Here is a 16,775-nt window from a genome sequence, read left to right as displayed (position 1 = left end):
AAAACATGGACCTCGGTGAACTAGGCTTCCCTATCTTGTTGTAACCTTTCCAAATGCAAGTATGTGGGAAGAATACCCATAAATTTAAGTTGAAACTGAAACACTTAGAATATTTCCAATTTAAAATACATTAAAATGTGGTCTTCGAGAGGAAATGAAAATAGCTTTTAAACATATGAAAAGATGCTCATCATCATTCATAAGAGAAATCTGAGTTAAAAATTAGATCTCATTTTTCACTCATCCAATGGGGGGGCTGGAAGGGAGTTTAATAAATCACTGTGAGGAGAACTAGGTACTCTCACACATTCTTGAAGCAAGCAGGGTAGTATAACCTCTCTGACAGGCAATTTGTAAATGTCTGTCAAAATTTAAATTCCACTTTGCCTCCGAGCCATGATTTTACTCCTAGGAATTTCTCCTGCAGATATACTCATCTTTGTGCACAAAGAGCTATGGAAAAGGTTATTCACGCCAGCTTTGTTGGTGGCCTGAAGGAAGACTGACTGTACGTCACTTTGTATGATGTGGGTATTTACCTATTTCAAAAAACAACGTAAAGTTTGGTGAGGGGAGGGGAGAACGTGATCTACACTGTTTAGAAATTCAAAATGTTCTAAATCGCCCTACAAAAGGAAATACTAAAGGGCCCCAGACAAGATTCATTCCAGAACCCTGCAATAAAATGCTATGTTCAGATGGCTGGCATAGCTGCATTGGGGAACGTTCCTTATCAAGAGCTCCCTCTGATCCTTTAATAACCAAAACCCCTTGGTGGGATCTGCCGTGGACTTGAATGCCACTTCACAGCAAGCAGTGTTTCAGAAAGATTCCAATTTATTCCTTGCAAAAACGTATCATATATAAATGTAACTGTCACTCTGAGAAGCAGGACTACATTATGCTGCAGACTTAACACAGACTGAAAGCATGTTCCCCATGTCTTCTCCAGCAACGCCTGCCAAATGGGCGTCTGAAATGTCCTATTGAAACAGGTGGTGTCTGAACGGAATTGGATTTCTGCCTATAGAAACCCTAGTTTTAACAACTGCTGTGGTTAGTTTTAATTTTCAGTCCTCAAAATTAACTGCTTGCCAGTGATTCAGAAATAGACTGAACAACATGTTTAGACTTTGGCCTGTTTAATTGAGGAAAGCAAGCAAGCAAGACAAAAAAAAAAAAAAAAATCTACCAGTATCCTACCACCATTCCATAAAGAACAACAGAACCACAGCAGACCATTTGATTTCCAGGCCAAAAACAGGGGAGCAGCTGTGACATAAACTCGATTCTCCAAAGATACTTGTCCCTTTTGTGCTTTCTCCCCAGAAGCATAAGGATACAACCACCGTGCTGAACATACTACTTGGGAAATCTTCTAAGGGCTTTAAGAAGCCTTATTAGATCTGCTAGAAATTCAGAATTAAGAACAATGATGAAAACTAGTAATTTCTCTAATGAAATCTTACATCTTAAAAAAAAGAACAGATCTGAACAGATCTTCATTTCACTTTATATAAGCAAAATAGGGTGCCTGGGTGGCTCAGTGGGTTAAGTCGCTGCCTTCGGCTCAGGTCATGATCTCAGGGTCCTGGGATGGAGCCCCACCCACATCGGGCTCTCTGCTCAGCAGGGAGCCTGCTTCCTCCTTTCTCTCTGCCTGCCTCTCTGCCTGCTTGTGATCTCTGTCAGTCAAATAAATAAATAAAATCTTTATATAAGCAAAATATAAGCTGCCAGAGTTAAACTCCTTGAAGGGAGATACCATGGGCTATTATCCTTTAAATCCAACACAGGTCCACCAGTATGCGAGTCACACTCACCGATAGTAAAGACGGCTTCCTATGACTAAATCTAGAGCGCCTTATGCCACAGAGCAAATCTTTCTCATAGTCCTTTAATGCTTGACATAAATGTAGTTAAAGATCTGTTGATTTTCTAAACCAACAAAGGAAAAAGAACCAAGGGGTCGGGTATCTGCTAACCAAACTGGAATTTAATGTTTGGACATTCCCACTGAGGAAAACACAGTCTCACCCATTTCACGGCTGACAACCTGAGATTCAAAGAGATGTCATCATTTTTTTCAGCTGGAAGATGGCAAAGACGAGCTTTTTATTTAAGTCTACCTGATTTTAAAACTTTTTCCAACGGTATCACACTCCCTCCTCACAGGAATCCCCAGAGAGCTGTTAGGGAGAATGACGACTTTCAGCTATAGGTACACGATATCTGCATCTTAACTGCCAACACCCAAAAGAAAAACTCATCTTTCAGTCAAACGTAATAGATGTCAAGCCCCTCAGCATTTTTTTCAGTAGGATTGAATTCTAGCTACTAAGAAAGTGATCAGTAAAAACAAATTCATCTATTGTGATCAAAAATCTTTAAAAAAAAAAAAAAAAACAACCCGAAATCCTAAACAGCATTTTGAAAATCATTCAAAAAGGATTCAACATTTTATACAAAAAGAAGTAGAGGGGCACCTGAGTGGCTCAGTGGGTTAAAGCCTCTGCCTTTGGCTCAGGTCATGATCCCAAGGGTCCTGGGATCAAGCCCCGCATCGGGCTCTCTGCTCAGCAGGGAGCCTGCTTCCCCCTCTCTCTGCCTACTTGTGACCTCTGTCTGTCAAATTAAAAAAAAAAAAAAAAAGTAGAAATTCTCAGCGGAATTCAGAGGTGCTTCCCAATGGGGTATATTTGGTCCTTTTGTTTAAAATCCAAGGACAAATAGACTACATCATGTCTTACCCTCAAGTTTATTGCTCATGGTCTCTACCCTTCCTACCAAACAAAAAATAGAATAAGATCTCAAAATAAAAGCAATCTCCTCTCAGGAGCTCCCAGGTTGTTCTTTTGTATGTCCAGACCCCTGCCTTCTGTCTTTTACTTAAGGCCTGACAGGGGCTAGATCCTAAACCAAATCTACAAGTTCCCTATAGCAGTTCCAATAAGGTCTCTCATTTAGGGTCTTGAAAATGAAATCATTCTGTAGTCCAATATTATCAGAGAACAATGCTTCATTACAAAAGTATCCTTCCCTCAAAAGTTACTATTTTTTCTTTTAAAGCAAAATATCCGAAATATATACTATATATATATATAATATATATATATATAAAACTTCTGCTATTCAACAGAAGAGTACATTTCTTTGAGACTATTTAGAATGAGCTTCAACACTTAAAAAAAAAAAAAAAAAGAGGAAGAAATCCAGAGGAAAAAAGGAATGTTGTGGGAACACCTGCCTCAAGAAAAAAGTTGTCATGTAGTTTATGACATATTGGTTTATAGATTCTAAAGTAGAAAAAAAAAATCTAAAATCTTTCAAGATCTTCTGGCAGAAAGCTCTTTGGAATTATTTTCTTCTAATAGTTAAAAGTATTTTTCTAAGATGCTACTACCTCTAAAAACAACCTTTCTGATCTCTTGAAAAGCCAAGTTCAACTTTTTTTTTTTTTTTAAGATTTTATTTATATATTTGACAGAGATCACAAGCAGGCAGAGAGGCAGAAGAGAGAGAGGAGGAAGCAGGCTCCCTGCTCAGCAGAGAGCCTGATGCGGGGCTTGATCCCGGGACCCTAGAAACATGACCTGAGGTGAAGGCAGAGGCTTTAACCCATTGAGCCACCCAGGTGCCCCACCAAGTTCAACTTTTAATAGTGTTATGTACTTTTGGTTTAAAAGAAAAAGTCAGGAGAAGGACCCAGAGCCCAAACAGTAGGTTTACTCTTTCATGCCTCATGCTATAATGATTTCACACAGTATGATATGGGATTGAGATTTTCCTGTAAAGACAGAATATAAACATCTATATCACACATGTAATGTTTAAGTGTAAGAAACTTAGCACCCCTCTTTGCCCTAAAATCCAGCGGGGGGGGGGGGATTTATCTGAAGAGACATAGTCATAACAAGAGTTCTAATAAACATCAAAACAAAGGCAACAAAATAAAAAATAAACAAGTACAATTACATCAAACAAAAAGCTTCTGCAAAGCAAGGGAAATCAGACACAAAATGAAAAAGGAAACCTACAGAGGAAAGTATTTACAAATCATCTAAGGGGTTAATATCCAAAATATATAAAGAATTCATATGGCAGAAACTACATCCTGATTTTTAAAAATCTGCCTAAGAAGATACACGATGGCCAACAGGTACATAAAAAGGTACTTAAGATCATTAATCATCAGGGAAATGCAAAATAAAATCACGATTTTGCCCCTGAGAAAGATCACCTCACACTTGTTAGATAGGCTATTATCAAAATGATAAGAAATGATAAGTATTGGAGAGGATGTGGAAAAAAATAAAATCCTCAATGCAATGTTGGTGGGACTGTACACTGGTACAGCCACTATGGAAAACAATATATAGAGGTTCCTCAAAAAATTAAAAACAGAACTACCATAGGATCCAGCAATCCCAAGTGCGTGTGTGCGTGTATGTGTGTGTTTAAACAAAGGAAATAAAACCAGCATACTGAAAAGATATCTGTGCTTCTATGTCCACAGCAGCACTATTCACAATAGCTAAGATGTGGAAACAACCTTAGTGAATCGACAAGTGAATCAACAGAATCGACAGAATAATGGAGTATTATTCAGCCCTGAGAAAGGACATCGTGCCATTGGTGACAACATGCTCCCAAGTGAAAGTCAGACTGAGAAAGACAGATACTCTATGATATCACTTATATGTGGAATCTTAAAAAGCTGAACTCCTAGAAACAGAGACTAGAATGGCAGCTACCAGGTGCTGGAGAGTGGGGGAAGGGAGGAGATGCTGGTCAAACAGGACGAACGGTCACTTATAAGAGGAGCAAGTGGAATGCAATGAAAAGCAAGTATATATGGCAATTATAATTAATATTATCATATAGTGTATTTTAAAATTATTAAGAGTGTAGATCTTAAATGTTTTCACCAAAAAAGAAATGGTAATTATGTAACGTGACGGAGGTGATAGCTAATACTATGGGAGTGATCTTTCTGCAATATACAAGTGTGTCAAATCAATACATCTTAAACTTATACAATGGTATATGCATGTCAATGATGTTAATAGAGCTTAAAAGAAAGATTTCAACAGCGCCTGGTGGCTCTTCAGCTCAGGATATGATCCCAGAGTCCCAGGATTGAGTCCTGCATCAGGCTCCCGGCTCCATGGGGAGTCTACTTCTCCCTCTGACCTTCTCCCCGCTCAAGCTTTCTCACTCTCTCTCTCAAATAAATAAAATCTTAAAAAAAAAAAAAAAAAAAGAAGAAGAAGAAAGAAAGAATATTTCTAATAAAATCAAAATGGTTCATAAGTTAGTAACACTATAGCAGTCTGCATTAATATCAAGACAATGATAAATATTTACATATCAGGCAAAAACAATACAAGGTAGACAAAAATCTAGGCAGCCAAAAAAATGTTCATTAGTCTACAGATGCCCAGATTTCCATAAAAGACTAATTTTCCCGTACTACCTGGACAGAATCTAGAGGATTTCTATTATTTCAAACACATTTTCAAATTTTAATTTTACCCCAAAATCCACTGGCATCAGTCTCTTAAAGAATTTTTGTTAAGTAACTGATTTGCCTGAACAGTTCACATTTCAACCTATTTTAGAGGTGTCAAGACACAATCCAAGTCTAACAGAAAAAAATCCGCAGGCTTCAAACTGCCCTCCAAAAAATACAACGAAGGAGAGTCAAGGAGGGCAGTTCTGAGATAGAGCTGAGAAGAGGGAGAGAGAACTCTACCCGAGACCTTATCGACAACGCGCTCATCTGTATTATCAGTGACCTGTAACCCCTTCTCCAGCGGGCCAGCAAGCCCTGAGTACTCTGGGACTAAGAAGTGTTTTATAAAGTTCTTGTGTCGTATTTACTCTTTCCTACGACTCTTATCAGAAGCCTGACATATTCAAGCTCCAGAATCCACGGGCTCTGATCACCCACCTGAAGACACAGCCAAGAGGAATAATGAGAAGCATAAAATGCCACCATCATAAAACGGAAATATTAACAATCAGGATTTTAAATAGACCAGCTCTTTTTTTTTTGATTCAACAGCGCCTGGTGGCTCAGCTGGTCTTCAGCTCAGGATATGATCCCAAAGTCAGGATTGAGTCCTGCATCAGGACTCAATTGTTGACCGACAATATCATCTTAGTTTCAGGTGTACAACATAGTAATTCGCCAGCTATCTACATTATGAAATGCTCGCCATGATAAGTGTATCTGTCGCCATATACATTTATCACAGTCCTACTAACTAAATTCCCTATGCTCTATTTTCATTCCCATGACTTATTGATTTTATAACTAGAAGGCTGTACCTCTTAATCCCCTTCATATTTTTCACCAGTCCCCTACCCTCCTCCCCTCTGGTGACCAACAAAATTTGTTCTCTGTCTTTGCAAGTCTGTTTCTGTTAGTTTTATTTTGTTTGGTTGGTTGGCTGCCAGTTTTTTTCATTCCATATATAAGTAAAGTCATGGTATTTGTCTTTGACTTGTTTTTGAGATTCCAAATACGAGTAAAATCATGGTATTTGTCTTTCTCTGTCTGACTTACTACACTTAGCAGAATATCCATCTACGAGGTCCATCCAATGAAATCCTCTTGGCAGGATTTCATTCTTCCTTTACTGCAAAGTAATATCCCATTACGTATATATAGCACATCTTCTTTACCCATTCTTCTATCAATGGACACATAGCGTGCTTCTTGGCTATTATAAATAATGCTGCAATAAACATAAGAGCACATATATCTTTTCAAACTAGTGTTTTCATTTTTGTTGAGTAGATAACCAGGAATGGACCAGTTCATTTTTAAGGGCATAGCCAGAGGTAAATAGCATCAACACTGTGGTTTTGATAACTATAAAAAGAATAAAACAGGTTTTTTAAAAAAAACACCATTCCTTAATAAATATATAATAAATCTCTAAGTTTAAAAATGAGTCGTATTACAAGGGTGCCTGGGTGCCTCAGGCAGTTAAGTATCTGACTCTTGATTTCAGCTCAGGTCATGATCTCAGGGCCTTAAGATCAGGCCCCATATCTGGCTCCCTGCTCAGCAGGGAGTCTGCTTAAGGATTCTCTCTCTCCCTCCCTTCGCTGCCCCTCCCCCACTCACGCTTGTTCACTCTCCCCTAAAATAAGTAAATTAAAAAAAAAAAAAAAAAAGGAAAATGAGTTGTATCACAAAAGGCCGTTTCTTCATGAAGATACATTTCCCCATAAAGTACTGTACGTGGTGGTTCATTTCCAAAGCTGGCCCAATAACCTATTTAACCCATAATGTACTGACACAGTACATTAAGACAAATAAAGACAAAAATACCATGAGATGGGGGCGTCTGGGTGGCTCAGTGGGTTAAGCCTCTGCCTTTGGCTCAGGTCATGATCTCAGGGTCCTGGGATAGAGCCCCACATCGGGCTCTCTGCTCAGCGGGGAGCCTGCTTCCCTCTCTCTCTTTCTCTGCCTGCCTCTCTGCCTACTTGTGATCTCTGTCAAATAAATAAAATCTTTAAAAAAAAAACAAACCATGAGATGGTATTTATGACAAATACCATTTTATTCAGAGTGCTGATACTAGTGCTTCAAATGCATTAGTATTTCAACTGAACGGATGGGTGCTTGGCAAAAAAAAGATTCCAAAAAATGGACTCCACAAGTTCTACATAAACCAAAAAGTTCACAGAAGTGAACATATGGGTGATTTTCTTATGAGAGGATCCACATCCTCTCAAAATGGTTGTCTCTAACCCCACTGAAAGGGGTTTCAATAAAGGGAAAAAATTCCCGTGCTGTATAAAGCCAAACTCTTCCCTGCATAGCCCTCAGATAGAGCTTATAGGAGAAATGAGGCATTTTGCAAAGTTATGGTCCACACATGTTTACACATATGATACGTGCATTGAGGCAAAGCTATCAAAAACCTTCCAGGAAAACGAAGTGAAGGAAATTCTGAAATAAAGAACATATTTTAACATTTTACAGGGTCAGAACTGCCCACAGAAGATGACACAGGAAGTTCACATGAAGTGGAATGAGGATGATGGTCCCAACGGTGCCCACTGCAGACTTTCACGAGTCAGTAAGCAAGTACTCCACGCTTTATTATCTGTACAAAACCCCTTGTTCCCCAACCAAGCCAAATCACACAAGCAAAACTTGGCTACCATGATCTTTTATAAATAGATAGATAGATAGAAAGAAAGAAAGGAAGAAATCCGGGGCACCTGGGTGGCTCAGCCAGCTAAGTGTCTGCCTTCAGCTCAGGTCATGATCCCAGAGTCCTGGGATCGAGCCCCGTGTTAGGCTCCCTACTCAGCAGGGAGTCTGCTTCTCCTCCTCCCTATGCCTCTGAACCTCCCCTGCTCATGCTCTCTCTCTCCTTCTCTTTCTATCTCAAATAAATAAAATCTTGAAAGAAAAAAAAAGAAAGAAAGAAAGAAAGAAGGATCCATCTTTTACCTACACACAATTCAAATAAACAAAAATGTGCATTTAAATACCCAAGCCTGTCATATGAATGACTATACCTTTTCTATTAATTTTTCACAAGAAAATCTGGACAACAACCTCTTTTTATATTATTTTATTTTATTTATTTATTGATTTATTTATTTATTGATTGATTTATTTGGTCAGAGAGAGAGAGTGGGCACAGGCAGACAGAATGGCAGTCAGAGGCAGAGGGAGAAGCAGGCTCCCTGCCGAGCAAAGAGCCTGATATGGGACTCGATCCCAGGACGCTGGGACCATGCCCTGAGCCGAAGGCAGACGCTTAACACAACTGAGCCACCCAAGCATCCCTCTTTTTATATAATTTTAAACAGGACTTTCAAATTTACCTAAAAGTTTCTATAAACTGGTATGACAAAGTTCAGACACTATCCTTAACTGAGGAAAGTTAATTGTTTTCGGCTTTTTGTTAAAATAGATTGGAGTTGCACAGACTATCAAGTTATTCTTAGAAACAGTGGAATTTCAGATTCAGACCTACTTAAAATATTCGTGTTGGCTTACCTCTTCCTCCCAAACCAGGAGTCCATAGCTAAGTCATTAAGGTCCTTCCTCTCTCTCACCTCTCTCAAAACACTAGGATACCTCTTAACACAGTAGCAACTAGTTTTTGATATGAAGGTTTTTCACAAGGCAGTGCCCACTTACCCCTCCTGCCTTCAGCAACTTTCTTCTAAACTCCTCTGTGGGGTTGTTGAAAGTTAGCTTTTCACAGCGGAGGTGATTCACTGGTGGATGGCCTTCAAGATGCAGGAATAAGTCATAATCAAAGCGGACTTTCTTAGGTTCTTCCTAGAGATTTAAGAAAAAAAAAAATGAGAAAGAAAAGAGAAAAGTCAAGCACATACAAATTTTGAAAGCAAAGTTTCATTCTTCAGAAAAAACAGAAAAGACCCAGGTATCCAACAGCTATTGTGTCAAAGACCTGGAAAAAGAAAATTATCATGGGATTATCTACCGAGCAAAAAGCAAATACCTAATGAATCAGTGTCTTGTTTCTGAGAGAACCAACTCATCATTTTTCCTGTAATATCTCAAGTGGTACAACGCCACCAACACAGCCACCCAACTAGAAACCGAAGATACCCCTGAAGCCACTTCCTCCCTTTCCCACTCCACCCCTCCACCCATTAGCAACAACTGCCATTTTCTCTCCTAAATATTTCTCTAACAAACCCTCTAACCTGTAACTCTTCTCACTGCCCAAACTAGAATAAGCTCCTTTCTCTAGCAGGTCTTCCTACTTCAGAACAGATTGATCTTCAATTCCTCCTTCATCCAGGCCTCAAAATTATCCACATGGAACAAAAATCTAGCCACTCCACAGCTTGATTAAAACTTAAAAAGCTAGGGCACCTGGGTGGCTCAGTAGATAAGGGTCTGCCGCCTTCAGCTCAGGTCCTGGGATCGAGCCCCACTTCGGGCTCCCCGCTCTGCAGCAAGCCTGCTTCTCCCACTCCCACTCCCCCCTGCTTGTGCTCCCTCTCTCGCGGTCTCTGTCAAATAAACAAACAGAATCTTAAAAAAAAAAAAAAAAAAAAAAACACGCACTTTAAAAGTTGCCAACTGCCATTAGGATAAAAATCAAAGCTCACTTGAAGGCCTCCTAAGAAAGGCTTTCAGAACCTGGCTCTCGGCTCATCATCCCGCTACACAACATCTACCCATCTCCTGGTGCAGCAAACACATGCTGTTGGGTATTTCCAGCATCCCTTATGTTCTAGGCTAGCTCTGAGTTTCACCCCTGCTTCACGTTACCACCCTCATTGCCCACCTCCATTCCTCCACCTTTTTGTCACTTGGACAACTTGTACTCCTCCTTCTCCACTCAGGTTTCACTTTGGGGACGGATTCCTAGGACTCCACTCCCAATTTCCCGCTGCCTCGCCTCTGCCCTCTGAGCGTCTCTCTTCTCCTTGCCACATCTTAGGGTAAGCATCCTGTCTTTCCCTTTATCCTACTTAACCATGAGAGACTGTGGACTCTGAGAAACAAACTGAGGGTTTGGGAGGGGAGGAGGATGGGGGGTTGGGTGAGCCTGGTGGTGGGTATTAAGGAGGGCACATATTGCATGGAGCACTGGGTGTGGTGCATAAACAATGAATTCTGGAATACACACACAGACACAAATTAAATTAAATTAAAAAATGATGTATTGTATGGTGACTAACATAACAGTAAAATAAAGAAAGAAATAATAAAAGAAATAAGAAAATTTTTTTAAAAACACAAAAACTTTGACACTGTCATCAGTTTTCTCAAAGAGGCTTTCAGTTTTTTGACACTTAAACTGTTTTCTTTTGAAAGCTTATTTTGCTTTAACCCTGATTTTCTGTGCCTCAGTTGCTAACCAGTTTAATTACGAATGTATTATGTACTATTTGAATGTTTCCCCAGTATCATGTTCAATGGCTTCATTAAACTTGTTTTAAAAAAAAAAAAATCTTGAAAGCAGGAGCAATGGTTGAATCATCCTTGCATCCTTGACAATTAGCTTAGCACCTGTGCATAGCAGAAATCCAATAAACATCTGTGAAATGAACCAGGAGGAGGAAACAGCATCAGATCCACAAGAACGCAATCATCAGAATTTCACGATACTCAAGTTCTACTCTCGAGCTACTACCGTAGTTAGCTAAACACTTAAACCTCTCTACACACAGATTCTTAAGCATCCCAGGTGCAATGAAGACTAAGAATAATGACAGTGACTAATACGAATGTTAACAGTTATCTCATTTAATTCTCATAGCTCGCCTCTAGGTCAACTGTGAGCCCTGTTTCCCAGGTATGGAAATTAAAGCACTGGAATTTGTTGCATTATTTTATATAAAAACGCCTCTGTGTTACAAATATTAACCATCTCTGTGAAGGGTTACCATTTTCTTTCATTTGTCATTAGCTTTGCCATTTTGTTTACTTTTAACTGCTTTATTGAGAAATAATTCACGGACCATAAAATCTATCCTTAAAAGGATACAATTTAGTGGTTTTTACTATATTCACAGAATTATGAGACCATCACCACCACCTAATTTTAGATTGACATTCTCATCATTCCAGAAATAAAACTCAAATACATCAGGAGTCACTCCCCATTCCCCCAGATCCTAGATCACCTCCTACCACTAATCTACTTCAGTTTCCCTAAAGGTGCCTGTTCTGCAGACTTGGCATTTCATACAGATATATGAACATACACAATATGTAGTCCTTTGTCTTCTTTCACTTGGCATGATGTTTCCAGGGTTCATCCATGTGTGTCATATGTCAGTAGTTAGTTCCTTTTTACGGCTGAATAATATTCCACTGTATGAGGTATCCCAGTTACTGTTTATTCACTTCTCGGATAGACATGTGTATTTTTCTCTTTTTAGCCACTGCGAATAGTGCTGGTATGAACATCTGTGTTTAAGTTTTTATGCAGACATGTATTTTCATTTCTCTTGGGTAAACACCTAAGGGCAGAACCTCTGAGTCCTAAAGTAACTCCGTGTTTCAACATTTTTTACAAACTGCCTTACTCGTTTCCAGAGTGGCTGCACCATTTTAAAATCTCAATAGCAATGTATGAGGTAGTTCTGTTTTTTAATAGAGAATGTATTCAAATAAAGCAATGCTTGTCTTTAAAAAAGAAAAATTTGTGGGGCACCTGGTGGCTCAGAGGGTTAAGCAACTGTCTCTTCATTCTGGCTCAGCTCATAATGTCAGGATCCTGAAACAGAGCCCCACAACGCACTCTGCGCTGGCTGTGGAGCCTGCCTGGCATTCTCTCTCTCTCTCCCTGGACCCCTCCCTCCCCAATGCACTCTAAAAAAATCTTTCTTTATTTTAAAAAAAGGATTTGTTATATTACTATTGTGATGAAACAACGTGATTTGAACCTACTTTTTTTGACTCAAAAATCTTAGCACCTAAAACTGTCAAAATGTAAGCATTACAGACTACAAATTCAGTTTCCACCTCCTAGTCCACACCTCCCCAAATCAGTCTCCACTCATTCGCTCACTAGCAAGCAGCCCTGAACCCTGGTCTTTCCCCTCTTTCATCAGGATACCCCTCTCTCCTGGTTTTCCTCACACTTAACTGGCATTCCTTCCCAGTCTTCTTTACTGGCTTCCCATCTCTTGTCACTGACCCTTAGACCTCCTTTAACTGCAGGCAAGTTCCCCAAGAAGCTGACACACATTCACAGGGTGTCACTTCTTCCTATAGGACAGTTACTCCCTTATCCATACCTCCAGCCCAGCAACCACCTGATGGCCAGACACTCATGTTGCACAATCTGCCCACATCTCCACTGAGTTGACCCACAGCAACAAGTCACGGATTATCTTTTTTTTCTTTTTAAAGATTTTTTAATTTATTTGACACAGAGAGAGAAATCACAAGTAGGCAGAGAGGTAGGCAGAGAGAGAGAGGGGAGGAAGCAGGCTCCCCGCAGAGCAGATAGCCCGACGTGGGGCTCGATCCCAGGACCCTGCGATCATGACCTGAGTTGAAGGCAGAGGCTTCAACCCACTGAGCCACCCAGGTGCCCCAAAAGTCACAGGTTATCTTAACTTGAGCTTATCTTTATCTGTCCTTTCTCCTACTCGCTACATCTTGGCAAGCAGAAGTCCTAATTTCTTATCAAAGTTAAAAATACAAAAAAAAATTCCCAGCTCTTCCTCCCACTTCACTCATCACACTCAAATAGTCTCCCAATTTCTACTCAGAATTCCCCCTTAGGAACTCTCAAATTCAGCTCCTTTGTCCAGTCACCATACCTTTGCCTTAGCTTAGACCTTCATCATTCCTCACCTGGTCACCTCCCCTATGTCTGAACCCACCCCATTCTACCTCCCACAGTGACAAGGCAGTGATCTTCCCAGTAGAAAAATCAGATTACATCCTTTCATTGATATAAATGCCTTTAATGACTCATCATTTTCCAAAGGATAAAATCCTACTTCCTTGGAATAACCATATTCCTTTAAAACTTTCCCTGCATTTCCTTTGTTTTCTCACGACACCCTGTGCTCCTGGAATTGTGTAGCACTTGCGGTTCCCAATACTTCGCATTATTTCATTCATTTTGCCTTTCACATGTACTGCTCCCCACGCCTACACTCTACTCCCTCCCAACACACCTCTCCTGCCTTGCTTGCTTAATGCACTCATTATTCAAAACACAGCTATAGCATGAAATCTGCTGAAGTCTTCCTAATACTTCCAATCCAATCTGGATTAGACATTCCTCTTAGAGCATTCCTTTATTAATGTAATTATCACATTGAATTATGATCATTTTTTATTTACCTGCCTCTCTTCTAAACTGTAAAACAGTCAACACAACCTTAGAATTTAATTAAAAACATAAGAAGGACTGCTTTCTGCCTTATAATTGGGAATGTAAATTTGTAGAGCCTTCTGGGAAGACAATTTGGCAGTCAACATGCTAACCCAGTAATTCTAAGAATCTCTTCTACAGAAATAGTCAAATATGTGTGCAAAGACAGATACAGATGATAAAATGTTTGTGGTAGCATTGTTTGTAATGGTAGGAAAAAAATGAAATGCTCTTCAAGTGAGTATATCATATCACTGAATACCAATCAGATGTTTAAAAATACAAATTTGGAAATACTGCCAAGTGGAGTAAAGGTAAGTCACAGATCTATAAAATATATCGTATTTTAATATTATGCCCCTGACAATCTCTACTTGACATAGATTTTATCTGTGCAAGTGCATGGGGGTTAATCAGGAAAGGCTGTACCAAACAGTTAATAATGACTAAATGGAGTAAAAAAAATATACTCCTGCAGGGGCACTGGGTGGCTCAGTCAGTTAAGTGTCTTCCTTCAGCTCAGGTTTGATCTTGGGGATACCAAGATCAAGCCCCGTGTCTGGCTCTGTGCTCAGCGGGGAGTCTGCTTCTCAGTCTCCCTCTGTGCTCTCTCTCTCTCTCTCCCAAATGAATAATAAAATCTTTAAAATATATATATTCTGCATACTTTTTTTAAAAATAAAAATGTATTGATGTATATATAAACCATTACCAGCAGGGAAAGAATGAATAACAATATCACTTCACAACACTTAAATATATATTTAAAAAAAGAAAAAACACGTTTCCATAAAACTAAGGGTAAGGACCACAGAGAATGATTCTTTCTAAGAACCTGAGTGCAATTTTCTTTTAAAGATTTTTCTTTTGAGAAGAGAAAAGCGTACTCACAAATCTTGTGTTCTAGCCAAATGAACTCCTTCTTGGAAGGCAGACTTCAATATTATGTCAATCTATGCACCTTGGGAAAGAGTCTTCTCAAATTGCAAACAAGAAAGTATGCTTCTATTCTATATACGCAGCTAATACATTTCCACCTCGAGGTGGAAATCTGTTCCGGCAGAATCAAACTGTCCCTCTCGTTCCGCTTCAGTCCTTGGCATCTACTCAGGTAGATGTCCTTCTCTAAGGACAGAATGAAAGAGAGAAGCCGGGTATCCTTTCAACCTAAAATGCTACAGTCAAGTACGGTTCAGTGGGCCTACTGGTTTAATTTCTGCAATACTCATCATTCTCATAGAGAAGCTTGTTCTGTTGAAAACAAATGCAAAACAAGAGAGAATAAACATACAAGAATGGAAAAGCAGCACTGACAGACACTCTACCTCCCCTTTTGGGGTAATGACTCTGACCTCTCAATTAAAGGAACAAAACTGAAAACAGGCTTATTTAGAGGCAGGGAAAGCAGAAGGATGGAGATAGACCTGAGGACAGGATGATATAGTCCTTAACATACAGTAGCAGGACTCTCCTCAAGATCACATGGAAGTCTTTCTGCAGCTTTCTCTCATCTTCTCTGAAAACTCTGAAGAATACTTTTCATAAACCATTACTGTAATGGATGTTCATTCTTTGAGACAGAGCTGAAGCAACTCCAGGGGTGAATAAAATGATAAAGACTCAAAAGAAATAAAATGTACATTCTGGAGGAAGAGCCCAGACTCCTAAATTTTTACCCACACATCATTTCAGTAAGAAGAGAAATGTATCTGGCTCAGAGAATACAGCAAAACTTTGGTTTCTTAAAAAACAACAACAACAGGGCCTGGGTGGCTCAGTGGGTTAAAGCCTCTGCCTTCGGCTCAGGTCATGATCCCAGATCCCTGGGATCGAGCCCTGTCAGGCTCTCTGCTCCGTGGGGGGGCCTGCTTTCTCCTCTCTCTCTGCCTGCCTCTCTGCCTACTTGTGATCTCTGTTTGTCAAATAAATAAATAAAATCTTTTAAAAAACAACAACAATAAAATAACTCCAAGACAAATGAAAAGAGATGACAAAGCAATAAATTCTAATTAAAAAATTAGTAACATACAGAAAAGAACTTGAAATACTACACCCATGTACCCTCCACTGAGATTAAGCAGATGTTAACATTTTCACTGTTTACCTTTTCCTTGAAGGATACAATTTTATTTTATTTTTTAAAGATTTTATTTGAGAGGGGCACCCAGGTGGCTCAGTGGGTTAAAGCCTCTGCCTTCGGTTCAGGTCATGATCCCAGGGTCCTGGGATCGAGCCCCGCATCGGGCTCTCCACTCAGCCAGGAGCCTGCTTCCTCCTCTCTCTCTCTCTCTCTCTCTGCCTGCCTCTATGCCTACTTGTGATCTCTGTCAAATAAATAAATAAAAATCTTAGTTATCTGCAAAAGAGAGCAAGGGAGAAAGAAAGCACAAGCAGGGGGAGAGCCAGAGGGAGAGTAAGAAGCAGGCTCCCTGCTGAGAATCTGATGCAGGGCTCCATCCCAGGACCCAGGGATCATGACCTGAGCTGAAGGCAGACCCTTAACTGTCTGAGCCCCAGGAGCCCCTAAAGGATACAATTTTATAAATATAAGCTGCTCTACGGCTCCTCCCCAGTAACCAATGATACTTAGTTCCCGTGCTGTCATTTCAATTCACACTCTTGTGCTACGTATGTGTATTTCTAGAACATTATTTATTCTCAGCTTCAGTGGCTTCTAAAAACATATAAAAATGGCATCATAACCATATACTTACACTTCTGTAACTTTCAAGTTGTCATGATTCTTGTTTCTGAGACTTATCCATGTTGCTACATTAACTGCTATACAGCATTTTGTGTATTCCTAACCCACCATTGAGGGATCCACATCTCTATATAGGATCAATTAGGTACAGCCCACTTTTTCATATCACAAACACTGAAATATAGATGTCTCACTGTGTACCTATA

The 16,775-nt window shown here is 39.7% G+C and overlaps 1 protein-coding gene across 2 annotated transcripts in view; it reads right to left on the bottom strand.

Moving 5' to 3' along the window:
• Window positions 1-16,775, bottom strand: part of MLLT3 (MLLT3 super elongation complex subunit) — a 277,576-nt gene that overhangs the window by 101,359 nt on the left and 159,442 nt on the right. For both annotated transcript variants that reach the window (XM_059411570.1, XM_059411571.1), the window contains exon 4: window positions 9,182-9,325. In XM_059411570.1, coding sequence (XP_059267553.1) covers window positions 9,182-9,325 — 144 coding nt within the window. The remainder of the gene's footprint in view (window positions 1-9,181; window positions 9,326-16,775) is intronic.

This window comes from Mustela nigripes, chromosome 9 (assembly GCF_022355385.1).
Source record: "Mustela nigripes isolate SB6536 chromosome 9, MUSNIG.SB6536, whole genome shotgun sequence".
NCBI classification, from domain to species: domain Eukaryota; kingdom Metazoa; phylum Chordata; class Mammalia; order Carnivora; family Mustelidae; genus Mustela; species Mustela nigripes.
The sequence above is the reverse complement of the archived record's forward strand: the minus strand, read 5'-3'. Positions and strand labels throughout refer to the sequence as shown.